Raw genomic sequence first — 27,947 nt, 5'->3', positions numbered from 1 at the left:
GATTATATTACTTTGTAGCAGGAAGGGAATAAGGGATGAGCAAGGGAGAGGGAAGGAGGGAGGGAAGGAGGGTTGGATGGAACGCACATACTGGGTGCTTGAGAGCTAATATTAAGGAAACTGCGGGGTGAGGAGAGGTTTTTCTTTTCTCTTTTTCCCTACTCATCTCAACCTATGCATAGGTATTTCTTAATGTAGATAAGTTAAGAAATGTATATATGTGACACACACACACAGACACATATATTCTCTTGTACCTTTTCCTTCTCTTCACTTCATCTCAGCCAATTAACTTAGGAAATCATTGCTGCCATCTTCAATCCATCCACAAGTCAAAAAATGACCCTCATAACATATAAGTAATTCTATGATATACCTACCTGCACAAGCACAGAGTCAAGAGTTGCGATGCAGTCTTACCTAGTGAATAACCGATGCTAATAACCCATAATCTCCACAGGAGATTCTATGCACTTCCCTTATTAAGTCTGATTTTTCCTCCTGCGTTAGCCTTCAAGTTGATTTCCCACGTGCACGCATGCACACACACACACTCACATGATTTAACCAAAAAAAAAAAAATTCAGATTCAGTGATGATGAGATGATATAGGCACAGCCAAAGAAAAAAGAGGTATGATTTTGATAGAGAAAAACATCTTTTAAGGCAACTAAAGGATTACGCTGTTAAGAAATAGAATTATGCCCAAGTTTTACCTTCCTGTTCCTTAGAATGAAGATCACTAGTAAGCTGAAGTTTGATCAATCTGATCAGTCACTGTTCCTCTGAACAACTCTTTCCTCACTGCACATATGAGAATGGAGCTGTGGGGTGTTCCAGGAGTTCCATGCCAAGGAGAGGCCACAGCTCATCCCCTAAGTCTCTGTACTAACCCCGGTGTACCCTCCTCACTCAGCTCTACCTCATTCTGCTCCCACTGGACAGAAATACCAACGCTCTTTGCTCCAAGGATGCTGAGAGTTTTCATGCACAATATAGGGCGTGGCCTGGTGTGATTTTTCTACTTCTGGGACTACCCCAGCTTCTCATCTCTCTCTTCATCCATCCAATCATCCATCCAACACATGTTTACTGAGCACCTACTAACCTGCTCCATGTTCAGCACCATATGTGAGCACAATGTGAAGGGAACAGGCTGGGCAAGGCCCTCAAAGAACTTTCTGTGTAGCCTATCTCGGCACCCATCAGCTGCCTCCTTCATCCTCCATCAGCAGATCTTTTGCTTCCAGAGATAAAAATCATCTCTGACTCCTAGATTTAAGATCTAGCACACAGAACTTGTGCCGTCTTTCTGGTATCTCAACTTCTAAATCCTCTAGTTTTTACTTCCATCCTAACCCTATCTGGTTGGACATTTCAAAACCTTTCGCACAGCTCTCTAGACTCTGTCTTACTGGACCCCTCGTGTCCGTCTTCCTTTTCCTTACATTTCAGCTGCAAGCAATCTTCACCTGTCACCTTCCTGGATTAGTCATGTGAACCCTGGGATTCAGCAATATATATTACTAAACAAGATGCTGGGGGACATAATGGTCACTAAGAGGTTTCTCCCCTCAAAGAGCTAAGTGATCTGGTCTGAGGAGGCAACAGGGATCCTGCCCCCCCCGCGCCTCAGGGTATTTTAATACTCTGGTTGATTTATGGCGAATCCACGTTGAGTGCCAGATTCTCTTCTGTTAGCCTGGAAGTAACCTGAAGACAAGAAGCACCTTCTGCTTTTTAACCTGGGACCAACTCCCCACTGGGGTAATGCACTCACCTAACTAAGACGGGGATCTTGGGCATCTTCTTAGAGACTTTAAAGAAACTCGTGTCCCCTTTATTGTCGGTGAAGTACACGCCGGCCACGCTGGTCACAAGGTTCCCAGGGAACGTGAACAGAACCCTTTCATCGTCGCCCTGGTTGGCCCAATCCCAGGCTTGGCCTCCAATTAGCAAGCCCCCTCCACGTTTCATGAACTTGACCAACTTTTCAGTCATGGTTTCGCTGTAGGCATCAATACAGTAAACCCCCAGGGAGTCTTTCACTTCTGGTTCAACCTTTGCCTCTACACCAGAGCCTTCAAGGATTTTGGCCAGAGGTGCCAGGGATGGGTGTACACCAACAGGAGCCCCAGGGGAAGAGCAAAGCCAACCCACTGCATTGAGGAGAAAAGGAGTGAGCTGGGCCTCCACCAAGTAGTCCTCGTGGGACACCACCACCAGGCGGCCTCGGCCATAGGAAGAGGCAGCAATGAGGACCTGGCCCATGTCATTCACCATCACCGGGAAGGAGGCCTCTCCAATTAGAAGCAGTTCACACGGGATGGCATCTTCGGGGACATCCCAGCTTGTCACTCCATTCATAAGGGCCTCAAAGGCAGCAGACGGAGTCGCCATGGCTGGATCGGCTTCTGCAGAGAGGAAAGCAAAGACTCAGCCTGGTGAAGAATGGATAAACAAACAAGCAAGCCAAGAGTTCACTCCTCCACTAGCTGGGGCAATTCTTCCCATTAAGCAGATGAGACCGACACTGTGAACTGACTCAAGCACTCATCAGGGCCGTCAGTGTCTCCAATCCAGGAGACCCTGTTGTGCCCTGTCAGCTAACATTCTCATGGTCAAACTAAACAAGCTCAGCATTTTGCATCACAGAAGGAAGCAAACAGAAGTGAAGAATTCGGGCAGAATTGCGTCTCCAAAGACATATATTTAAGTACTAATTCCCAGCACCTGTGAGTGTGATCTTATTTGGAAATAGGGTCTTTGCAGATGTAATCAAGTTAAGGTGTGGTCATACTGGATTTGAGTGGGCGCTAATCTAATGACTAGTGTCCTTATAAGAAGAGAATATTTGGACACAGACACAGGTACACAGGGGAGAGACACACAGGCTACAAGAACATGTAAGCAGAGATTGGGGTGATGTCTCTATAAGCCAAGGAATGCCAAAGATTGCTGGCACACACCAGAAGGTAGAAGAGAGGCGTGGAACAGATTCTCCTTCAGAACTTCCAGAAAGAACCAAACCTGTCAACACTTGGATTTCAAACTTCTAAGCCTCCAGAACTGTTAGAGCAGGGGTCCCCAACCCCTGGGCTGCGGACCACTACCGGTCTGCAGCCTGTAAGGAACTGAGCCACACAGAAGGAGGTGAGCGGCGGGTGAAGCTTCATCTCCCGCTCCCCATCGCTCCCCATCTCTCGCATTACCGCCTGAACCATCCCCGCGCCCCCCGCCGCCCGTCCGTGGAAAAATTGTCTTCCACGAAACCGGTCCCTGGTGCCAAAAAGGTTGGGGACCGTTGTGTTAGAGAATACATTTCTGTTGTTGTAAGCTACCCAGTTTGTGGTACTTTGCTGCGGTAACCAGTGGAAACCAACGCAGTGGTGTAGCACGCTATCTCCCCAGCCCCACTCCTCCCCATTCGGCTTCCACACTGATCGTATTAATCTCAGCTTGGGGCCAGAATTTCAGTCTGAAAAGTCTGGGTCCTCATAGAGGGTTCTTTGGTCACAGTCATAGGCTGGGTAAGAGGAAAGCAGAAGTCCTCTGGCTTGAGTCCAGGTCCCAGACAATCAGAAGCAGAGGTTAACAATTTATGAACTTACGGCAGATTCTTACTTGCACCTGGACATAGCAGAGAAAGGTGTGTATGTCTGTGGATGCGTACTCACAAAAACCCTCTGCTTCTTCACCACGAGCTCCCCGCTTAAGGTCTCTCTGCAGTCTGAACTCCTCTATATGCACTTCACTGAAGCACTTCCCTCAAGGACAGACGTGTTTAATAGTCAGGACATCCAGGCCTCACTGACCACTCAGTGGGTCTGGACAATGCTGCTCTCCTGGTCCTTGAGGCTATTACCACCTCTAACCTTATGGCCTGAGCCAAGCTCATCATGTGTAACCTCTCAAACCGCTTCATTCCTATCCTTCTCTCCCCTCTTCTGAAAATGCAGATATTCTTTAGGTGTTTATCTCTGGCCCTTACTGCTTTTTTCCCTGTGAAAGAATATGCTCACTCAAGGTACTATGGCAAAGCAATTACGAGCTTAGGCTCTGAAGTTAGGCTGAACTTAGCTTCCTCATTCATTAAGTAGGGATAATACTATCTACCACATAGGATTGTTCTGAAGATGAAAGGAATAGCATAGGTTAAGTGCCTTTCCATTATGTATTATATATGGATCTATAGATATGTAGATATATACATGTTCAATTATTATATATCTTTCCTTAAAATTACTTGGTTAAGAATAAGCTATTTAAGTGTGTGCAAAATAGGGAATTATTATAAAGCGAAAAGAAATCTAACCTAATGTTAGAGTTTACCAACACTGGATTAAGCATTTATTGACTCTGATTTTACAGGTTTCATATTTTGGAGCCAGTACTAATACTGATGATTATATTTCGTTCTCAAGGATTTCTGTGGGCCCTTGGCAGAGGCCTTCTCTGTGCCTTCCCCAGGCCACAGATGCAAAGGCCCTGGTGCTGACATAAGTCGTAAACTCAAGACCCCTATTGAAAGCACACTCTGCCATTTGTAACTGTCTCTAAAACTAAAAAGTCTTAAATTTATTCTTTTCCCTCCAAGTTAGCTCCTCTTGGGTAGAAACATAAGCTCGAGGTCCCTAGTTGTTAAAGAGGGTAACCTCCACCCCAGAGAACTACTGAGAAGATACAATCAGCAAACAGTTGGTTAATAAGAATCTGTCACGTCCCTGGCTCCTCCTGGTGTCCACAAATAGCCAGGACAGCAAACGGCAAGGAGTCACAGTTGTGTCCTTTCTCTCTTCTGCTCCGTATCCAGCTGGTCACAATGTCGTTCGTCCTTCATGGTTTCCAATCACACTGCCGTTAACCCAGTTTGGGTCCTCAGTGATTCATTCCTGGACTCAATGGACCCAGCTTCTAAGTCACCAGCATCTGTTCTCGCCTTTATTCTTCCACAGCCACTGATTGTATTATTTCCCAGAAAAGAACCCCCCAGAGCTTCGCCTTTGCCCACAGGGGAAAATCTGAGCTTCCTCTTGGGGTTTAAGGCCTCCAGGGCTGGCTGCTTCTTACTTTCCAGCATATCTCTTGCAGCTTCCAGGATACTTGGCCTTCCTGGACGTGCCCTGCTTTCATTTTAGGTTCTCTTTCCATTCTCTTTCTTCCTGTACCCTCTCCCACATCTTTCAAGCCACTGAAATCCTACCTTTCTAAGAGAAGATATTCACAGAAAAGGAAACTTAATTAATCTATGAAACTATGCTCAATATCACTAATCAGGCAATTAAAATACAATGTACATTGCCCATAAGATTGTCCAGAAAGAAGGGGGCAAAAAAGAAAGAGGAAGAGGAGGAGGAGGAAGAGGAGGAGAGGAAGGTAAAGATAATAATGTCCAATGTCCCAAAGGCTATGGAAACACTAGCACAGTCTGTTAGTAGGACTGAGAATCTGAAAGCAATCTGACGGTGGCAACTCAGTTTCAAAGGTGTGCCCATCTTAAGATCAGCAAGCCTACTAATAACCTTTCTTACAAAAATAAGAACAGCAGTATTAAAGATATATGCACAAGGATGGTCACTGCCAAACAAAACTACAAATGGAGATAGATAAGTGAAAACCTAGACAGGGAGATAGACAGATGACAAACAATATTTCCTAGAACCATTTTTGACTCCCGTGGGTACAGGATCTCTAACCCAAAGTCACAGCTACCCAACTTCCATGTATCCCCCGGATAGGCCATGGCACTGAACCTGAGACCCTGGGGCACAGCCCCCAGGCGGCCGCCCATACACACGCTGTAAACAACTGCCATGCTGCCGCCAGCGGTGGTACTCCAAACACACCTAGAGCAGGGAGCTCGTAGTTCTGTCTCAGTAGTTGTGCTCTGAGCTAGTTCATGGGAGAAGAAATATCTGGAGAGAAGTGACGAAGGGATGGACAGGTGGCCTGGAGATTTGAAAAGTAGGGGACAAGGGAGAAGAGGGGTGCTTTTCCTTGTGAGTCTCCCCCCTGGTTCCTGGGCTTGACGGGTGGCCTGAGGTGAGTGGGGTTTGGGTGGAACCACCTGAGCGCCCTTCTCTCTGCCGGTTTTCCTTGTTCCTGCACCGTGAGTGAGGCTGCCCTGTCAGCCTTAGTCTGATAGCAAGGCTCTGAGTGTGGCAAGACAAGCTTTGAGAAGGAGAATGCTTGAGAAAAGCATGATAATCTGTATTACAGAATATCACGAGGCTTTTATAAAGAACAGTGTTAAACCTATTTTTCTTCTACCTAGAAGGTCCTAGATATATCTGAAGTGAAAATTTCAAATTGCTATAATATGTAGGACAAAACCCCACCTTTGTATGGATGAAGATACTAACTATAGTGCTTACCAGGTTGCAGGCATCATTATAAGTGCTTTACATACATTATTTAATCCTGACAATAAACCTATGAGGTATGTACTATCACTATCCCAATTTTTTTATGCGCAAGACCAAAAAACAAACAAAACAAAAAACCTGATGGCCAGAGAAATTGTTACTTGCTTAAGTCACATAGGTGGTAAGTGGATCCTTCATTCAAACCCAGGAAATCTAGCACTGGAGTCCACGTTCTTAAGTACCAGAAATACATAAGCCTGTTACTAGGATTTTATATAAACAGAAAACTATGGAGGTCACATTTCAACAAGCTAACACTGACTGCATGGGAAAGGAAAAGGTGAAAAGTATTCTTTCTCTTTATATAAGCCTGCACAACAATCCTTTGAATTGTTGCATGTATTGCTATTACAATTAAAAATAGCACAGGTAATATAAATTCAATCAAGTAAACACATTAAATGATTGAATATATAAATGATTGGATTCATCAACTGATCCTATCTCACTCATTCTAAAATGTCTTCCTTCATCTCCCAAGTTGTGCATTTGTCCACCAATAAATGTCAATTCCTCCTCTGTGGAGGTTCCCTGAACTTTGTAGCCGGTTCTGTCCCCATTTTAACCAGCTATCAATGACTCCCACACTCGATTTTTCAACTAAATGCTTCTTCTTTGTGCCCGAATCCCTGTTTGCCCTCCTAGCTTGGTGAGCGCAGATGGACATAGCCTGGGGGAATCTCTTATTTCTCCCCTTAAGTTCTTCATCCTTGGTTCTCCTTCTGTGGATCCTGCCTTCTCTCCCCAGGCCCGCTAACTAAAGGAACCCAAGGCACTTCGGGAGTAGAAGGCACCTCAGGCACGACCTGTAACTCAGGGAGAGAGCTTTACAGATCCCTTACCCCTTCCACAAAGAGGCCCCATGGTACCTAAACGGGGTCTCCCTTTAAGAGACATATCTAGAAGGGAAGAAGGTAGTGGGCCTGCCTTGGATATTGCACCACATCCTGCACTGTAGCTTGATTTGAAATCACCAACGTAGAGTAAGTATCTGAGGTCAGGGGACGTGTTTTATATATCTGGATTCCCCACAAGAATGAAGAGGTGCTCCACGGATGGACGACTGAATCATGGATGTGGATGTAAGGGCAAACCTGGGATCAATTCTTCAGCATATAGCTATTCGGGCCTTGAAAAATGATCCATATCACAGACACCCAATCCTATAGGTCTTCTCGTCTTCATGCCTTTTTTTCCATGAACGCTTTGTTTATTTTTCCTTATATGTCCAGTATCTTTTCCAATGTCCACCATCTTCCGTTAATAATAGCCAGAATTGGGGTGGGTTCATACCAGCCCAATCTTACTTATTTTTCACTTAAAATGGTTTAATTCATACATTTAAAAGAATATGTAATGCACGTGGAAGAATATGGGTGGTAAAATAATAATAAAACGATTTAAAAATTAAACAAACTTCCATATACCAATCACCGAGCTTAAAAAACAGACCATTACTAACATCTTTGAAGGCCCTCTTGTGGCCCTCCGGAATCAATTCCTCCCCCCATCCCCATAAAAATAGGCATGATTCAGAACTTTGCTTTTTCTATTCCTCTAGTTTAATCTTAATGCGCTCCCTTCTTAATTCCTAAGTTCCCCCTGGGCTCTCTGTCTTTCTCTCACTCATGTTTGCTCACTTCTCTCACTAGGTAAATCCCAGGAAAATAGCATAATGGAGGAGTATGAACCCATGAGTGAGACCTGAGTTAAAAAAAAAAAAAAAATCCAGGTGTTGCCTCTTACTAGCTGTTGATCATCGGCTTCAGAGCGTGTCCTATCAAATGGACAATGTGGGAGAGGGCCGGCCTTGACTCCGAGGGGCTGTCAGGACTAAGTTCTGGTGTGGGATCCCCCTCCCTCCTTTCCTCTCCAGGCCCTCACCAGGCCAGACTTTCCTCCCCAGGCCCAGAGCCAGTCTGCAAAGAGCATGTCGGTGACGTCAGAGGAGTGGAGAGGGGGCTGAGGTGGGGGGAAGCAGCAGAGGGAGGGGTGAGAGGAGGGAAGACAGCGGAAAAGCTCGCGTGCGATGGCAGGGAATTCTCTAGGCCCGCTGGCACGGAGGTCTGGGTGGGTTGGAGGTACACAGACCATCGGCCCCTCTTAGACACACACACACACATCCCCTAGTCTCCGTGGGGGCAATGCAAGTGGGCGAGGGATCTCAGTCCCAGAGAGTGTTTGCAAAGATCAAAGGGCAGTAGGACAGAAGTGATGCTCTATCACCAGCTCCCTGTGTGACCCTGAGCAAGCCCTGCCACCTCCCTGGGCTACGGTAGTCTCATCCGATAAAGCTGCGAATTAGATGCTGTTTCTCTAGGCCATGTTTGTGCGTAACTCGACAACACAAAGCAAACAAACATCAGATGTTAGAACCCCAAGAGGAGGAGCAATGCGGCAGGAGGGATGCAGAGCCAGAGAACAGAGAACAATCTCTCACAGGAAGGCGGACACAACAGCGCGGGATTGTGCCCCTATCTGGGAACCGGCAACCCTGCCGCTCGCCGGGGCCCGCAGGTCCGCCCGCGCCCCGCTCGCGCCCCCTCGGCCTCCGGCACCGCCCTCTCCCTACCCGAGCTCAGTCCACGGCCACCCGCCCCTGGTCCAGCCTGCGGGGCATTCGGAGAGGGCCACTCACCAGGTCGCCCTGCAACTTCCAAGGCGGCAGCTGGGAGGAGGAGGGCTGCGGGCAGAGGGAGACGCAAGATTCTGCGGGGAAGGGGCGTCCCTGCAAGCGGCGCAGGGCGAGCGAGCTGGGCGGAGACGGAGCGTGGAGGGGGGGCGGGACTAGTCTCCTCCTCCCCGCTTCCTCCTGGGCGGGACCGCGACCCCGAGGGGCGGCGCTTGGCAGGGGACAGCACTTCTTTGTGTCGCCGGCCCTGTCGCCTTGGCATTGCGGTGGCCCCCATTCTGGCAGTGGGGACGGCCGTCTAATTAAAGACAAAACTTCTCTGACTAGTCATTAGTAAAGGAAATGGCTGAACAAACCATAGGACACAGTCTACAGAGTATTATTCAATTCTCATGAAGAGGTTAGATCTCCATTTCGTTGGAGGAATGTACTTGACATATTGCCTAGGGAAAAATAAAAATTGTAGAAATTGTTGAATATGCTTTCATTTTTATAATAAAAAACATCCCTCCATATATTTGTATTATGGTGGTGAAAAGATAGCTACATCTCTACACTACCTGCTAATATTGTTTAATTTGAGGAATAGCGCAGGGCAACTTTTATATAGCGCTGCATCATTTGCACTGTTATTTGTGTTGTTTTGTAAATTAAAAATAAGAATATATTATATTTCAAGCAAACAATAGGTGGCTAAAATTTATTCTTCTGTGTACTTTTTAAATCCTCTTTCTTTCCTAAAGTCCTTTCTGAAGACCAGTTGACAGTTGCTCCTCCCTTCTCTGAATTGCAAGTTCCTACTTTGTGTGGTGACTTCACCTAGCTCAGGTGCTACGGTAGTATAATGTAGGATAATGGTTAGGAACTCAGACTGTCACCAGATAACCTGGATTCAGATCTTAGTGCTATACTTTACGGGCTGAGTGACTTTGCACAAGTTACTTAATTCCTCTGTGCCTCGGCTTAAGCCTGGTGAGTGAATACAAAGTTCTTAGATCAATGTCTGGCATATACAGTAAGGCTGTATGACTGCTTGTTAAATAAATATTCCGGTCATCCTAAGATTTAATAAATATGCTTCAAGAAAATGCATACTTTTTCATCTTGATTAGGATTTTGGTCCAAATCCAAGTCATATTTCCTTTCTCCGTCTCCCTTCAATCCCCTTTCCCCAAATTGAATCATATGAACAATATTCAATAGGAGCATGTGGGCAGGTGAGCTCACTGGCAGGGTTTACATAGAGCAAATGCCAGGAACAGTAATCAAGAGGACCTGAATTCAGGATCCTGCTCGGTGAAGGAGTGATGGCCAGGATGTCTTTTATCTTCTCCAGGGGTCAGGGTCCTCTGCTAAACAAAGAGGGCTGGTGACTTGCTTGCTAAGACCCTTTTGGGTCTGAAATGCCAAGACTAGTAGCACCAAGGTAAAACCCTGAAACATTGTTTCATGAAAAATTTAAAATTCAAAACAAAAATGCATATACTGCATACATAAAAATAAATAATAGAAGGACAAAAATATACATGGGAGGGATACAACCTAACATACCTCTCAGGATGGTGGCATGAGACTTGGTGGGGAAAAGGTTTTAAATGTCAGATTTTGTTTCTTAAAAAGGAGGAGAGACACACACAGAGGGAGAGAGGGGGAGTGACATTGAGATAGAAAGAGGGAGCTGAAGAAAAAGTGATAAAATGTCAACATCTGATAAATTTGTTATATTATTTTCTGTACTTATCTGTAGCTTTGAAAGATTTTCTTATGAAAAATGTTTAGAAAGGGCAAGAATGCATTAGACTTTTAATGGTTACCTTCCTGGAGGAGAAGAAATACAGAACTAAAGAAATAAAAGCCAGAGTGGTAGAAAAAAAAGCAGAGCCAGAAACAGACATGGAGAAACCGCAGGGAATCCTCTTTGAAAGACATCTGCCTCCTTAGGCCCAACTGGTCTCAGACCAAAAACCCGACCACTTTCTCAGTCCCGCTGGGCCCACTCCCCTGGGAACCTGGCCGCGTCCCTCCCTCTCCCAGCCCGGCCGCAGGGAACTCGGTTGGTGCTCCGCGGCCTGCTCTGGTCCCAGAAACCATCTTTGTACAAGACTCACCCGTAGTCCAGCAATAGCCACACCCGCTACTTCAAAGGGGGAAGGGACTCCTCTGCAGAGACGTGACACGGAGAGGGGGGCACACAGCCCGGGATTTGAAAATTGGTGGAGGTGGTGGTGGAAGCTGCGGGTAGAGGTGAGCAGCGGTGGGGGTGGGGGAAGGAGAAGGCGGCCGTCGCGGGAGCTGATTGGCTGACGCAGCGGTGGGGGCGGAGCCTGGCCGGCAGCCCCCAAACCGCAGAGGCCCCGCTTTGTGTCAGTTTCTGCGCGCAGATGCCCCCAGCAAATCCAGGACGGAGAACCCCCGCCCCCGCCTCGGCAGTGCGGCAGGGCAGTTTGCGGAAAAAGAAATTCGTGAGACTATTTACCAGCAATCGAGTTGGTGGATAGTGATAGTTCTTTATATAAAATAATACAACTATTTCCAAGGATGTGTTAAATCTATATATATTTGCCAGGAGTTTGGCTATATTTATATTTTTAATAAACATTTAACGTGGTAGTAAAACGGAGAGTTTGCATTTTTATGCAAATAACTTTAAAAATATTTTTATACGCTTATATAAGCACAAATTTTATGGAAGACATACATCAAACTATAAGAATCGGACAGTAAAGAGAAGATTACTTGTACTTTTTCTTCATACACCTCATTAACGTTTCAACGGTAATGTATATTATTTTGTGGTAAAAACAGATAAATTTAATCAACTAAGAATAGATAAAATATCCTTGCTCAAGCAGCCGGTAGTGACCCTTCTATAAATATGATTTCTCCCTGTGTATGGGTTTCTTGAATTTCGTTCCTAGTCCTGACTCATTTTAATCAAGAAAGAGTGGGATGCAACACTTGACTTTTGAGCCAGGATCTGGCTTTATGCCTGACCACGTACTGTCTTGAATCAGCTGTCTGCTCATCTAGCTTGGTGAGCTCAACATTAGAAACCAGGGTGACATATATACACTACCAAATGTAAAATAGATAGCTAGCGGGAAGCAGCCGCATAGCACAGGGAGATCAGCTCAGTGCTTTGTGACCACCTAGAGGGGTGGGATAGGGAGGGTGGGAGGGAGGGAGATGCAAGAGGGAAGAGATATGGGGACATATGTATATGTATAACTGATTCACTTTGTTATAAAGCAGAAACTAACACATCATTGTAAAGCAATTATACTCCAATAAAGATGTTTAAAAAAAAAAAAAAAGAAACCAGGGTGAAAACCACAGCCCCTTTTTATGGCTGGCCCCAAAGGCCTACAAGATCTGTGGGACCTCTGTATACTGTCCAGTTTCCTCACCCCTCACCCATCACCAGCCTGGTCCCTATACGCTGGGCACCTAAGAAGATGTCCCCAGACCAAACTATCCTCAGGAAGAGACAATTTTAAAGCTTTCTCCCCTAGCACAAAACAGTGTCCAGGCTGGACCTTCCACAGGAATGTGGATTCAAGGTAAAGTGGGTAGGGTACCACACCTTGTACTACTTCAGGGTTTCATTACAACTCCCCAAACTAGAGTAAGCACAAGCCAAGAACTCTTTCACTCTTCTCCAGATTCTCCACTTCATGTGGCCGTAAACAGGTGCTCCATGATGTCCAATTGATGGTTGAATGGACAAGACAGATGATTGTGGGGTGAGGAAAGCAATCCTAGGATCACTCCTCTATGAAACAAATAGGACCGTGACATAGAAAACTGACCAAATTACAAATTTTCTGTATTGTAAGTTTTCTCCTCATCTTCGTGCTCTTTTAATTTTCTCCCTTAAGTCTTTTGTTTTCTTTTCTATGTCTCCCAAAATTTCAACTGGTTCTATCCTCTCCTTCCCTGTTTCAGACTCCACCTCACTAGCTCAATTATAAATCTTGTATCCTTTCTTATTTCTACTTCTCCTAGAGGTTCTGTTTTACTTTCCAGTTTCTGCCCTGAGTAATAGAGACTGCCATGAAATCCTGAGAGCACTGAAATAACTTTTGAGATATTAAGTTCTGTAGATACTCAGCAACATAGGAATGAATGAAGAAGTTATTAACAGTCCATACTACAAAATGTTATGCAGTTTTTAAAAAGATGAGCTCAAGTCAAACCTTGAGAAATGCTCTCAACATATATTTTCAGTGAAAAATTAATGATCCTACTTTTGTGTGTTTCTGTTTATCTAACAGGAAAAATAAGGATATATTTGGCCACCTCAGGAAGTGGGAAGGGTTGACCAGTAATTTTTTCTTTAGATATTTTGTATTTTTAAAATGTTACAAAAATTATTTTGAAATAAAAAATAAGACTATTCAGTAATACCACTCTTAAGTATATACCCAACAGAAATGCATACACACGTCACCAAAAGACATGTACTAGAATGTTCAAAGCAGCACTATCCTTAATAGTCTGGAAGCTACCCAAAAGCTACCCTCACTGCTTTCTCCTCCCGAGTGCCACCCCGGCACTACCTTCTTTAAACTACTTTTTATTTTTTGGCCGCGCTGAGGCATGTGGGATCTTATTCCCCAACCAGGGATGGAAGCTGCGCCCCCTGCATTGGAAGCACAGAGTCTTAACCACTGGACCGCCAGGGAAATCCCCTACTTTCTATTATAAGAGTCTTAAATGTTACTCTCAGACCCACAAATATTGAGAATTTATTATCAAAAGGTCTGCTTTAACAGAAATTCTAAAGGATATATCTCAAGAAGAAATAAAATAATCTTAGATAAATAATCTGAGACGTAAGACAAAATGGTGAGAGACTTCCAATTCTGTCATTGAGAAAATACCTTGTTTAGAACAACGCTTCCACTAAAAACAGCAATAAAAGTTGGATAAAATGTAGGAAACACGGGAAGACTTTGAAGAGCAAACAATATAAGCAGGATGAGAGAAGCTACAATCCTGAGGGAAGGAAAACACAGGACATGAACTGCACATTCACTGTGGCTTCTTCTTTTGGGGTATTTTCCAGTTCACAATGCAGGATAACTGAGGCCAAGCAGGAAGTGTCAGCCTTACTGGTTCAAGATTACCAAACCAGTTAAAACTCAAAGGGGTGAAATTTCAGACAAGAAGAAACCTCAGAGAAGTGAATCTAAAAATCTATGTACAAATTCCCCTTAAGTCACTGGCTGACTCCTAAGCTATGCATGCACAGGGAGAGACCCAAAAAAGTGCAGAAAATAACGGCTAAAATGCCAATCAATTGAGCAGTCATTTCAGTAGCTGTACTACTATGGAAATATGGAGGTCAAGTCCCACCAAAGTAACTGATTTTTATCAACACTATCTGCTTTCATTTGAGACATGAGAAAAACCATGGCATATGAATAAGAGTAATGCCTGAGAAGTAAGGTCTATGCTCTTGGATAAAGGAAAAACCTGAAAAGGACCAATTCTAGGAAAGCTTAAAGCTAATCTCTGATAGTATTAAAGTAATCTGCTGGTACTTTATCTGTCCCCCACCCCAGAAAAATCCTCTTTGATAAACAATAACATCAACCAGAACTTTCTGATTTTTCATTCATGATGTCCTGCATCCAATCAAAAATTTAGAAGGAGGCTAAAAATAAGGATGAATTATCAAGAACTCAAGAGAAACAACAAAAGATAGAAACAGACAAGTGGTTCAGACATTTGAGTTCTTAGACAGGGACTGATTTTAAAATAACTGTGATTAATGTGTTCAAAAATAAGAGAAATAGGCTGGAGAATTCCAGTATAGAATTAAAACATAAATGGAAATTTTAGAAATAAAACATAATCATTGAAATCAGGAATTCAATAGTTGGTTGTAATACCATATTAGACACAAATGACCAAAGAATGATGAACTGCAACAAGAATCAGTAGAAAGTATCTAAAAATAACACACAGAGGAAAGAAAGGATGCATAAGGAGATGAAAGGATACAGTAAAACTATAATAAGAATTATGAGACATAGTAAAAAGTCTTGACATATGTGTAATTAGACTCCCAGAAGAAGAGGAGAGAGAGTGAAACAGAAGCAATATGCTAATAATTAATGACTGAAAATTCTCAAGAGATGAAAAACATCAAAACTCAAATTTAAAGAAACCCCTCCTCATTCCCTAAGCAGAATAAATACAAAGAGAACTACACCTAGGCACATTATAGTCAAATGCTAAGAAACAAATTCAGAGAGGAAATCTGAAAGTCAGCGAGAAATAAAGGATACTTTCCATTTAGAGGAACAATAATACATCTGGCTTTTCAAAAGAAAATGATAGAAACCAGAACACAGTGGTATTGGTTAAAAAAAAAAAAAAAAAAAGAAGACAATCTGCCAACCTAAAACTCTATGCACAACAAAAATATCCCTCAAAAAATGAAGGCAAAATAAAGACAATTTTAGATAAACAAAAGCTGAGAGAATTTGCTAGCATTATAGTATAAAAAAGCAGTACTTCAAAATTAAGAAAAATGATCCCAGATGGGAGTACATAACTATAGGAAGGAATTGAGAATACTGGAAAGAGTAAATACCTGGGCAAATATCAATATTGATATTTAAATAAACAAATACACCTTGTGGGATATAAAAGCATAATAAATATACAATAACAATAGCACAGCTGCAAGATGGGGGTTAATGAAGATAAACGGTTTTAAATTTATTGCATTGTTTGAACCTTACCCATACCCTGACACCAAAGTCAGACAAGGAGACTATAAGAAAGGAAATTACAGACCAACATCCCTGATGAATATAGATGCAAAAATTCTCAACAAAATATTACCAAAGTGAATTCAACAGTACATTAAAAGAATCATACACCATGATCAGGTGGGATTTATTCCAGGGATGCAAGGATGGTTCAACATCTGCAAATCAATAAATGTGCTACCACATTAACAAAATGAAGGATAAAATCATCTCAGCAGATGCAGAAAAAGCAATTGACAAAATACAACTCCCTTCCATGACAAAAAATTGTCAACAAATTGGATATAGAAGGAATGTACCTCAACATAATAAAGGCCACATATGGCAAGCCTACAGTTAACATCACACTCAAGAGTGGAAGGTTGAAAGCTTCTCCTCTAGGATCAGGGACAAGATAAGGGGTCCCCCTTTCACTTTTTTTCAACAGAATATTGGAAGTTCTAGCCAGAGCAATGAGGCAAGAAAAAAAAATGCCATCCAAAATGGAAAGAAAGAAGTTAAATTGTCTTTGTTTGCAGATATCTCTGTTTGCAGATGGCTAACTTCTTTTCTTAAGCTTTTGTATGTATAAATTTGCAGAGACAATTCAACATTATTACTTCTTCCAATCCATGAACAGAATATCTTTTAATTTGTGTCTTCAGTTACTTTCATCAATGTTTTATAGTTTTCAGTGTATAGGTCTTTTACCTTCTTGGTTAAATTGGTTCCTAAGTATTTATTGTTTTTGATGCTATTGTAAATGGGATTCTTTTTTTAAATTTCCCTTTCAGGAAATTGCTAAACTGCTGTTAGTGTATAGAAACACAACTGATTTTTGTAAGTTGACTTTATATCTTGTAACCATACATTCAACTGATCTCTGACAAATGTGCAAAGCACACACAATGGGGAAAGGACAGTGCCTTCAATAAGTGGTGTTGGAATAACTGGATATCCACATGCAGAAAAACGAAATTGAATTCTTCCCTCATACCATATACAAAAAGCAACTCAAAATGCATTAAATAATTAAACATAAGATCTGAAACTGTAGAGCTACTAGAAGAAAACATTGGAAAAAAGCTTAACATTGGGCTGGGAAATAAATTTTTGGATATGACCCCCAAAACACAGGCAATAAAAGCAAAAATAAACAAGTGGGGCTATATCAAACTAAAGTGTCTGCACAGGGAAGGAAACAACAGAGTAAAGGGACAACCCACAGAATGGGAGAAAATATTTACAAACCATATATCCAATAAGGAGTTAATAATATCCAAAATATATGAGGAACTCAAACAACTCAATAGCAAGAAAACAAATAATCCAATTAAAAATAAGCAAAGGACCTGAATAGACATTTTGCAAAAGAAGATATTCAAATGGCCAACAGGTATATGGGAAAGTACTCAAATCCACTAATCATCATGGAGATGCAAATCTAAACCACAAGATATCACTTCACACCTGTTAGAAGGGCTAATATCAAAAAGAGAAAAAATAACAAGTGTTGGTGAGGATGTGGAGAAAAGGAAACCCTTGCACATTGTTGATGTGAATGTAATTGGTACAGTCACTATAGAAAACAGTATAGAGATTCATCAAAAAATTAAAATTAGAACTACCATATTATCTAACAATCCTAGTTCTGGTTATATATTCAAAGGACATGAAATCAGTAACTGGAAATAATATCTGCACTGCCATGTTCATGGCAGCATTATTCACAGTAGCCAAGATATGGAAACAACCTAAGTGACTAACAAATGGATTAATGAATAAAGAAATTGTGGCATATATACACAATGGAATTTATTTAGCCATTAAAAAGAAGGAAATCCTGCCATTTGTGACAATATGGATGAACCTCGAGGCATTATGCTAAGTTTTGAAATAATTCAGAAAGAGAAAGACAAATACTGTACAACTTCACTTATATGTGGAATCTAAAAAAGTTGAACTTATAGAAGCAGAGAGTAGCATGGTCGTTACTAGGAGTTGGCGAGAGGCTGGAAATGGGGAAATATTGAGCAAAGGTTGCAAAGTTTCAGATATGCAGGCTGAATAAGTTCTGGAGCGCTAATGTATAGCACAATGACTGTAGTTAACAATATTGTATTATATACTTCAAATTTGCAAAGATAGTATATCTCAATTGTTCTCACTAAAAAACGGTAAACTATGCAAGGTGATCAGTATGTTAATTAGCTTGATTGTGGTAATCATTTCACAATGTATACATATATCTAAACATCACATTGTACACCTTAGATATATGCAAGTTTTATTTCTCAATTATACTTCAATGAGTTATGTGTGCTATCTACTAGAATTACTGCTAAGACATTTGACCTAAAACATTAGAACATGTAACTTCCAAATAAGAGAAGGAGTAAAATGGGGAATAAAAGAGAAAAAAGAAAGAGTGGTTAGGAATGAAAGAGACAGATAAAGCAGAAAAAATTAAAAGCAAATATAAGATGGTAAAAATAAATCCAATTGTATTACTAATCACAGTAAATATAACTGGATTAAATTATTCATTGATAAGTTATAAATTGTCTAACAAAAATTTTAAAAACCTAGGATTTAAAAAAATACACATACGTTTACGACATATATGCTTTTTTATGTATTGTGGGTTTTATTTCTTTATTTTTTAAATTTTTATTTTACATTGGACTATAGTTGATTTACAGTGTTGTGTTAGTTTCAGGTGCACAGCTAAGTGATTCAGTTATACATATATATATACCTATTCTTTTTCAAATTCTTCTCCCATTTAGGTTATTACAGAATATTGAGCAGAGTTCCCTGTGCTATACAGTAGGTCCTTGTTGCTTATCTATTTAAAAAACAGAAGTGTGTATATGTCAATCCCAAACTCCCAATCTATCCCTCCCCACAACCTTTCCCCATAAATTTGTTTTCTGTGAGTCTGTTCTGTTTTGTAAATATTTTCATTTGTATCTTTTTTTTTAGATTCCACATATAAGCAATATCACAAGATATTTGTCTTTCTGTCTGACTTACTTCACTTAGTATGATAATCTCCATGTTCATCCATGTTGCTGCAAATGGCATTATTTCATTCTTTTTAATGGCTGAGTAATATTCAATTGTATATGTGTACTACATCTTCTCCATCCATTCGTCTGTCGATGGACACTTAGGTTGCTTCCATGTCTTGGCTATTGTGAACAGTGCTGCAATGAACACTGGGGTGCATGTATCCTTTCAAACCATGGTTTTCTCTGGACATATGCAAAGGAGTGAGATTACTGGATCATATGGTACTGTATTTTTAGGTTTTTTTTTTTTAACTTTTTGGGTTTATATATTTATTTATTTATTTATGGCCATGTTGAGTCTTCGTTTCTGCACGAGGGCTTTCTCTAGTTGTGGCAAGTGGGGGCCACTCTTCATCGCGGTGCACGGGCCTCTCATTATCACGGCCTCTCTTGTTGCAGAGCACAGGCTCCAGACCCGCAGGCTCAGTAATTGTGGCTCACGGGCCTAGCTGCTCCGTGGCGTGTGGGATCTTCCCAGACCAGGGCTCGAACCCGTGTCCCCTGCATTGGCAGGCAGATTCTCAACCACTGCGCCACCAGGGAAGCCCTATTTTTAGTTTTTTAAGGAATTTCCATACTGTTCTCCATAGTGCCTATACCAATTTACATTCCCACCAACAGCGTAGAAGGGTTCTCTTTTCTCCACACCCTCTCCAGCATTTATTGTTTCTAGACTTTTTGATGATGGCCATTCTGACTGGTGTGAGGTGATATCTCATTGTAGTTTTGATTTGCATTTCTCTAATAATCAGTGATGTTGAGCATCTTCACGTGCCTGTTGGCCATCTGTATGTCTTGTTTGGAGAAATGTCTATTTAGGTCTTCTGCCCATTTTTTGATTGGGTTGTTTGTTTTTTGGTATTAAGCTGTGTGAGCTGTCTGTAAATTTTGGAGATTAATCTCTTTTCGGTAGCATCGTTTGCAAATATCTTCTCCCATTCTGTGGATTGTCTTTTCATTTTGTTTATGGTTTCTTTTGCTGTGTAAAAGCTTTTGAGTTTTATTAGGTCCCATTTGCTTATTTTTGTTTTTATTTCCATTACTCTAGGAAACGGATCGAAAAAGATCTGTGATTTATGTCAGAGAGTGTTCTGCCTACATTTTCCACTAAGAGTTTTATAGTATCTGCTCTTAAATTTAGGTCTTTAATCCATTTTGAGTTTATTTTTGTGTATGGTCTTAGAGAATTTTCTAATTTCATTCTTTCACATGTAGCTGTCCAGTTTTCCCGGCACCATTTATTGAAGGGACTGTCTTTTCTCCATTGTATAGTCTTCCTTCCTTCGTCATAGATTAATTGACCATAGATGCATGGGTTTATTTCTGGGCTTTCTATCCTGTTCCATTGATCTATATTTCTGTTTTTGTGAAGTACCACACTGTTTTGATGACTGTAGCTTTGTATTGTAGCCTGAAGTCAGGGAGCCTGATTCTTCCAGCTCTGTTTTTCTTTCTTAAGATTGCTTTGGCTATTCAGGGTCTTTTCTGTTTCCATTCAAATTAAAAATTTTTTGTTCTAGTTCTGTGAAAAATGCCATTGGTAATTTGATAGGGATTGCATTGAATCTGTAGATTGCCTTGGGTAATATAGTCATTTTGACAATATTGATTCTTCCAATCCAAGAACATGGTATATCTTTTCATCTGTTTGTGTTAGCTTCAATTTCTTTCATCAGGGTCTTATAGTTTTTAGAGTACAGGTCTCTTGCCTCCTTAGGTAGGTTTATCCCTAGGTATTTTATTCTTTTTGATGAGATGGTAAATGGGATTGTTTCTTTAATTTCTCTTTCTGGTCTTTCATTGTTAGTGTATAGAAATGGAACAGATTTCTGTATATTAATTTTGTATCCTGCAACTTTACCAAATTCATTGATGAGCTCTAGTAGTTTTCTGGTAACTTCTTTAGGATTTTCTAGGTATAGTATCATGTCATCTGCAAACAGTGACAGTTTTACTTCTTCTTTTCCAATTTGGATTCCTTTTATTTCTTTTTCTTCTCTGACTGCTGTGGCTAGGACTTCCAAAACTATGTTGAGTAAAAGTGGTGAGGGCGGACATCCTTGCCTGGTTTCTGATCTTAGAGGAAATGCTTTCAGCTTTTCACCGCTGAGTATGATGTTGGCTGTAGGTTTGTCATATATGGGCTTTATTATGTTGAGGTATGTTCCCTCTATGCCCACTTTCTGGAGAGTTTTCATCATAAATTGGTGTTGAATTTTGTCAAAAGCTTTTGGCAAATTCTATCAAACATTTAAAGAAGAGTTAACACCTATCCTTCTGAAACTCTTCCAAAAAATTACAGAGGAAGGAACACTCCTAAACTCATTCTATGAGGCCACCATTACCCTGATACCAAAACCAGACAAAGGTGCCACAAAAAAAAAGAAAATTACAGGCCAATATCACTGATGAACATAGATGTAAAAATCCTCTACAAAATACTAGCAGATCAAATCCAAGAATACATTAAAAGGATAATACACCGTGATCAAGTGGGATTTATCCCAGGGATGCAATGATTTTTCAATATCCACAAATCAATCAGTGTGATACACCACATTTACAAATTGAAGAATAAAAACCATATGATCATCTCAATAGATGCAGAAAAGCTTTTGACAAAATTCGACATATATATTTAAAACATAGATTTAGAAAGATTTAAAGTGAAAGGATGAAAGAATGATAAATGAGGTAAACACCAATCAAGAAACTCTTGATTTGATGATATATGAACAAATTAAGAATTCAAAACAAAAGCATTAATATTTTATTTTATTTTAGCCATAATATTTTATATCCCTACATTACGATAAAATTTTCAATTTATTCCAATTCCCTAATAACATTGCCTCAAAATATATAAAGTAAAAATTAACAGATCTACAATGAGAAATTTTAAAATTCACCATCATAGTGAGAGATTTTAATGTATCTATTTTTGTACTGATAATTTAAGCTGATAAAATTGGTGAAGATATGGCAGCTCTGGATTGCATAATTCACACACTTGTTTTAAAGGTATATACAGGACATTATATAATTAGAGACTACACATTATTTTCAAGCACACAAATAAAACTGACAATGTGCTAGGATATAAAGCTAGATTCAATAATCCAAAGGAATTGGTATCATAATTCTCTGAATTAATTATAAATTAGCTAGGCAACATTTATTAGAAGATAATAAAATATTCTTTATGGAGTGACTGGAAATTAAAATACATATTTCTTAAAATTTCATGGCTCAAACAAGAAACCATAATAGAAATGATAAATATTTAAAGTATGACAGCAAAATATTCATATCAAATCTTGTGAGATAAAGCTAAAGAGCAGTGACACAAATTTATAGGCTGAAGAGTTTATGTAAGAATGATAGCTCAAAATTAATGAGTTAAGCATATACCTTAAGAGCTTAGAAAAGAAATAACAGAAAAATTCTAAGAAAGCAGAAAGAAGTAATAAAATAAATAATAATGAAGAAAACAAACAGTTTGTGTGTGTGTGTGTGTGTGTGTGTGTGTGTGTGTGTGTGTGTGTGTCAAAGAGCTATCAAAGTAGTCCAAGTTCTGGCAAAATTAATCAAACCAAAAAGAGAAAGAGAATATACACACATTAGTAATGAAAAGGGGGCCATAATAATAGAAAATATTTAAACAGATAATGAAAGAATATTGTGAACAAGTTTGTTCCATTAATTTTGGTTAAATATCTTGGAAAATGCAATTTATGAAAACTGATTCCATAAGAAAACCTAAATAGTCCTATAATCTTTAAAGTAATTGGACCAACAAGTTTAATATCCTCTGACAAACTAAACTCTAAACCCTGAGTGTTTTGCTGGTGATTTGAAGTAATATTTGACCAGATAATTCCAATCTTGCACAAATTCTTCCAGAGAATAGCAACAGTGAGAATACTACTCATCTTATTTTATGAAATGATATTAATGACAGATAAAGTTAGTACCATAAAGAATATTTACAGGCCAATCTTAATTCACATATATAGATACAAATATTTAATGCTTATCCTTATATCTATATCTAAAAGTTATTAGATATTTATCATAGAGAATTTATTCCAGGAATGTAAAGTTGATTTAATATTACTTTGAATAAAACAAACTTCACCACATTAACATACTTAAAGAAAAAAAATCATATGAGAAAATCAATAGCTATAGGAAAAGCATTCAATGAAACATTTACTCATAATAAAAGTGCTTACCAAAAGAAGAACTGAAATTTCTTATCATGGGACAAAGCATTTACAAAATAACCATCATGAATGCAATATTTAAAGTTGATATAGTGCAATCTTTTTCTCTATTATCTTAAGAATAAAATAAGACAGCCCTCCCTACTTTTATTTAACATTATGCTGGGGTTCCTAGCCAATGCAGTAAGACAGGAAAAAGAAATTAAAAGTATAAGGATTAGAAAGGAAGAAACAAAACTGTCATTATTTTCAGATGATATAACTGCCTTTTTAGCAAATCTGACTCTAGAGGTAATTTAGAATTATTAATGGAGGTTATCAAGTTTGATATATAATCAATATATAAAAGGCAATTGGATTTCTATACACCAGCAACAAACAATAAGCTACAAAATGTAATTTTTATAAAAGAAAACATTTACAATAGCAATAAGAATATAATGTACTTAGAAATAAAGTCAACAGAAACGAGCAAAAGGAAAACAATGAAAGATATTATAAAACATTACAAAACATTAAAAAATATTAATGGTAAGCTAAATAAATGGCATTATATACCAAGTTCTTCGATGGAAAAATTCACCTTGAAGAGAACATTTCTCCCAAAATTGAAACATAGAATTTATTCAGTATCAATAAAAATTCCAGCAAGTTTGTTTCTTTGCTTGTTTGTTTCCTGTTTTGAAGAACTTGACAAGTTTATTTAAATATTTATATGGAAGATCAAAGATCCAAGAATTGCTAAAAAAAACTCTTGAATTAGAATGAAGAGGTGGGAGAATCTTTCCTACCAGATTTAAAGACTTATTATAAAACTATAGTAGTTAAAAACAATTTTGTATTGATGTAGAGTTAGACAAATAGATAATCAGAGAGAGTTGGGAGCTTAAAACAAATTCATGCATATATGAAAAACTTGATTCATGCAGATCACTGGTGCTGGGACAGTTGATTATTCATATGGAGTAAACAGTATAACAGAAACTTCCAGGTGGATTAAGACATTGCCAAGTACAAAACTTTAAAAACTTTTAGAGGAAAGTATAGTAAAATTGAAATTAAAATTCAAAACTTAATTCATTGGCAGAGATAGGCAGACATAAGGAGAAAGAAAAGCGAAGCACCAAACTGAAAGCAGATATTTGCAGCATATATGGTTAACTAGGGATTGATTAGCATCCAGATTATGTAAAGAAAGCATTCCAATAGACAATAAGAAAAATACAAACAACCCAATATGAAAATGAATGAGAGGAAGCAGAATTTCTCAGAGAGAAAGGAAAATAGCTCATCATTATATGAAAATATGGTCAGTTTCATTAGTTATCAGAGAAATGTTAATCAAAATCAAAACTGAATGCTATTTCATGCCTGCTAGACTGGCTAAAAATGAAGTTTGATAATACCAAATTGTGACAGGTATATGTAAAAACAGGAACTCCCATCTGTTGCTGGAGAGAGTGCAAACTGGCTCAACACTTTGGAAACAGTTTAGCAATAACCTAAGAAAGTTGAACATACACAAATCTTAAAACCCAGTATTCTACACCTAGGTGTACACTCCAAGGAACCAGAGTGAATGGGTGCACGTGAACCAGAGGGCATGTACAAGATAGTTAGAGGACATTATTTGTTAATATCCCCGGTAGTAGGCAGCCTTTAAAATGGCCCCCAATAATTGCTGCCTCCAGATATGCATGGTCTTGTTTAACCCCCTCCCTTTGAGTGTGGACTGAACTAGTGACTCACTTCTAATGAACAGAAGACGGCAAAAATGATGGGATGTCACTTTTGAGATTAGGTTACAAAAAGTCTCTGGCTTTCGTCTTTCTCCGTCTCTGGAAACCTTCACTCTGGTGGAAGCAAGCTGCCATGCTGATCCTATACAGAGGCCCATATGACAAAGAAGTGATGTGTCCAACCAAAGCCAGTGAGACCGAGGCCTGCCAACAGTCATGTGAGTGAGCCTTAAAGGGGTTCCCTCCACCCAGCCTTGAAATGACTGTAGCCCTAGCCAATACCTTGCTTAGAGCCTGAGAAAGACACTGAGTCAGACTCCCAGCAAAGCTCCTCCTGGATTCTTGACCCACTGAAACTGTGAGATAATAGGCTTTTTGTTTGTCTGTTTTGTTTTAAAGCTGCTAAGTGTTGGGGTAATTTGTTACACAGCAATAGATAACTAATATAAACCAAACCCCAAAGGAGCAACAACCAACAAATGTAGAATGAATGAATTATAGTAGACTCAAGCCATAAACAGTGAAAATGAAGGACTCATCAACTGGTGTGAACCTCAAAAACTTAAGAATACGTATGGTACAATGCCATTAATACGAAAGTAAAAAATAGGGAAAGCCAACACATATATATGTTTTTGGAACATACACACAAATGGTAAAATTATAAAGGAAAGCAAAGGCATGATTAATACAAAAAATCAGGGTAGATGTTATCTCTCAGGGAAGGGAGAAGGATAGGCATGACCTAGGATACAAAGGGGCTTTCTAGGGTACTGCTATGTCCTATTTCTTGACCTAGGAGATGGTCAGGCACTCACTTTATTATCGTATATACCTTTCATTAATAAATTTTTAAAAAATCAAAGAAAAAAAGAAAGCAAAGTATTGAAGTGAAGTCAATTCACAAATAAATATTTTGGGGTACAGAAGGATGGATAGATGGATGGATGGTCAGCTAGACATATGCTCTGTCTTTTATGTCTAGTTAGACCTGCACTTCCTCCAAGAAGTTTCCATGATTATCTGATTCGTAAATTTTTTTCTCCTATGAGTAAGGCCTTCTCCCTCCATTTCAGGTTGAGCCAAATCAGGGGCCAGCTCGGGTCTGTTTACCTGGGAACTGTTCAATCCAACCCTGACTGCCTCAGGCCAAAGGCACTGCAGACTGAAGAGTCCGCCCGACTCCCCGCACCCACTCAACCTCACCTTGCCCCTCACTCCCCCACCGCAGACACACTCAGAGCCTGAGGGCGCGTAGAGCACTTGGGGAGGAAAGCACTTGCACCTTGCGGGCTCTGCAGAAGCAAGCCACCCCCAAAGAATTCAAGAGCAAGTCCCTGGGAGATGAAATGACATCGCCTCCACGGTTCCTTTCAGCTGAAATCTCGACGGCTCCCTTCGGAGCACTAAAAAGCACAAGAAAACAGGGGGTCCCGCGCCTCCAGAGCAGCAAGGGTGAGTAACAACGAAGCAAGAAGGGAACAGAGATGGAGCTGCAGGCAGACACCAGACAAGGAGCCGAGAAAAACAGCAAGCAATCCTCGGTGGCACTCACCTGCTGCCTCCCCTTGGGTACCGCAGAGGCCCCACGGCAGCCCTCACGCCTCCCGGGCCCCACACAGACGCACGTCCCGGGCATCCGCATCGCCCACGTCGCCCGTCTCCCCGCCCGGCCACCCGCGCTCCGGACTGTGGCCTGTGTCACCGCCAGGCCTCTCCGGTCCAGAGCCCATCGCGGGCCCACACTCACCCTTAGCCCCGCTATTCCCTGCAGCGCGGGTTGGGGGCAGAGAACACCGGCTGGGAGGGGGCGGCGGCGGTTCCCAAAGGGCAGGAGCTCCTCAGGCGAAAAGGGACTGGGCCGCTGACTGAGGACTGGGACGTAGAAAGGACGGGGTGGGGGGGGGGGCCAAAGAGGGGGGCGGTCCCGGGATCTGATTGGTGGCCGCGGTGGTGGGGGCGGAGCCTGGCCGGCCACCCCAATCGCAGAGGCCCCGCTTTGTGTCAGTTTTTGCACGAAGATGCAGCCTTAAATTCAGGATGCAGACCCCAGCCCCTGCGCTGGGAGTGCAGCAGGGCAATTTGTCGAAAAAGAAATCCGTCAGACTATGAACAAGTGAGCGGTTGAAAATAATAATATATTTTCATATAGTATAATGCACAATTATTTCCAAGGACGAGTTAAGTCTATGGGTCCTAAACATGTTTTTAATTAAAAGAATGAAGTTGCCTTAAAATGGAGGGTATGGTTACGTGCTTATATAAAAAGAAAACAATCTCACGGTGCTTATATAGGGCGAAGGGCTAAGAATGAAGAAGTTGGCTATTGATACTTATCTTCATAACCACTGAATTTTTAAAAAATATCACATGTATTGTTTTATAAACCAAATAAAACAGGAAGGTGTTAAAATTTTTTTCTGACCAACAAATAGGTGACAGATACTGGGCATGAGGGAGAGATAGAAAGGTGTAGCTGTTGAAAGCCTGAACTCTGAAGCCACTGCCACATCTTCTACTTACCAGCTGGGGAGTGCATTCCTTTCCTATGGGTGCCCTAACAAATGACCACGAACTTCGTGCCTTGAAACAACACATTTGCTATCTTGCAGCTCTGTAGGTCAGAAGTCCAGCGAGTGAGCATCTCACTGGGTACATCAGGGTGTAGGCAGGGCTCCCAGTTCCTTCTGGAGGCTCTAGGGGAGAATCGATTTCCTTGCCTTTTCCAGCTTCAAGAGGCTGCCCAAATTCTTTGGCTTGGGCCCCTTGCTCCGTCTTCAAAGCCAACAATCTCATCCCTTGGATCTCTGTTTCTGTCATCACATCCCATTCTCTGCTTCTCCTCTTTCATTTGTTTCTGAGTGAGTTTGACCTGTTCCTTTGTGTCCTGGACCCAGCAGGCATCCCTCAGTTCTAAATCTACTGCCCTTTTTATGCTCATTTCCTTCGGTCTTTCTGTTCATCTTCTCCCTTCTACGTTGTTCATCTTTGTCCCCCAGATAATTTAGTTTTTTACGGGTAGGAAGTGTTGTGGGTAGAACATCTTATCACCAGAACACTTGCGTTGTTCTACTGCTGCTGAAAAGT

At 40.7% G+C, this 27,947-nt stretch overlaps 1 protein-coding gene across 4 annotated transcripts in view; it reads right to left on the bottom strand.

Moving 5' to 3' along the window:
* The window catches only part of TCAF1 (TRPM8 channel associated factor 1), a 45,105-nt gene extending 18,365 nt beyond the window's left edge, over positions 1-26,740 (bottom strand). For 2 of the 4 annotated variants that reach the window (XM_036863704.1, XM_036863708.1), the window contains exons 1-2: positions 26,611-26,740; positions 1,781-2,414 (exon numbers count right to left, since the gene is read on the bottom strand). In XM_036863704.1, the coding sequence (XP_036719599.1) occupies positions 1,781-2,400 (620 nt within the window). In that variant the 5' untranslated portion in view covers positions 2,401-2,414; positions 26,611-26,740. Of the gene's footprint in view, positions 1-1,780; positions 2,415-9,063; positions 9,185-11,165; positions 11,312-26,610 lie in introns of those variants that run through there. The other 2 variants (XM_036863706.1, XM_036863707.1) reach the window with 2 other exon arrangements.
* Positions 26,741-27,947: the final 1,207 nt, after the last annotated feature.

Source organism: Balaenoptera musculus, chromosome 9, assembly GCF_009873245.2.
Source record: "Balaenoptera musculus isolate JJ_BM4_2016_0621 chromosome 9, mBalMus1.pri.v3, whole genome shotgun sequence".
Taxonomy (NCBI): domain Eukaryota; kingdom Metazoa; phylum Chordata; class Mammalia; order Artiodactyla; family Balaenopteridae; genus Balaenoptera; species Balaenoptera musculus.
The sequence above is the reverse complement of the archived record's forward strand: the minus strand, read 5'-3'. Positions and strand labels throughout refer to the sequence as shown.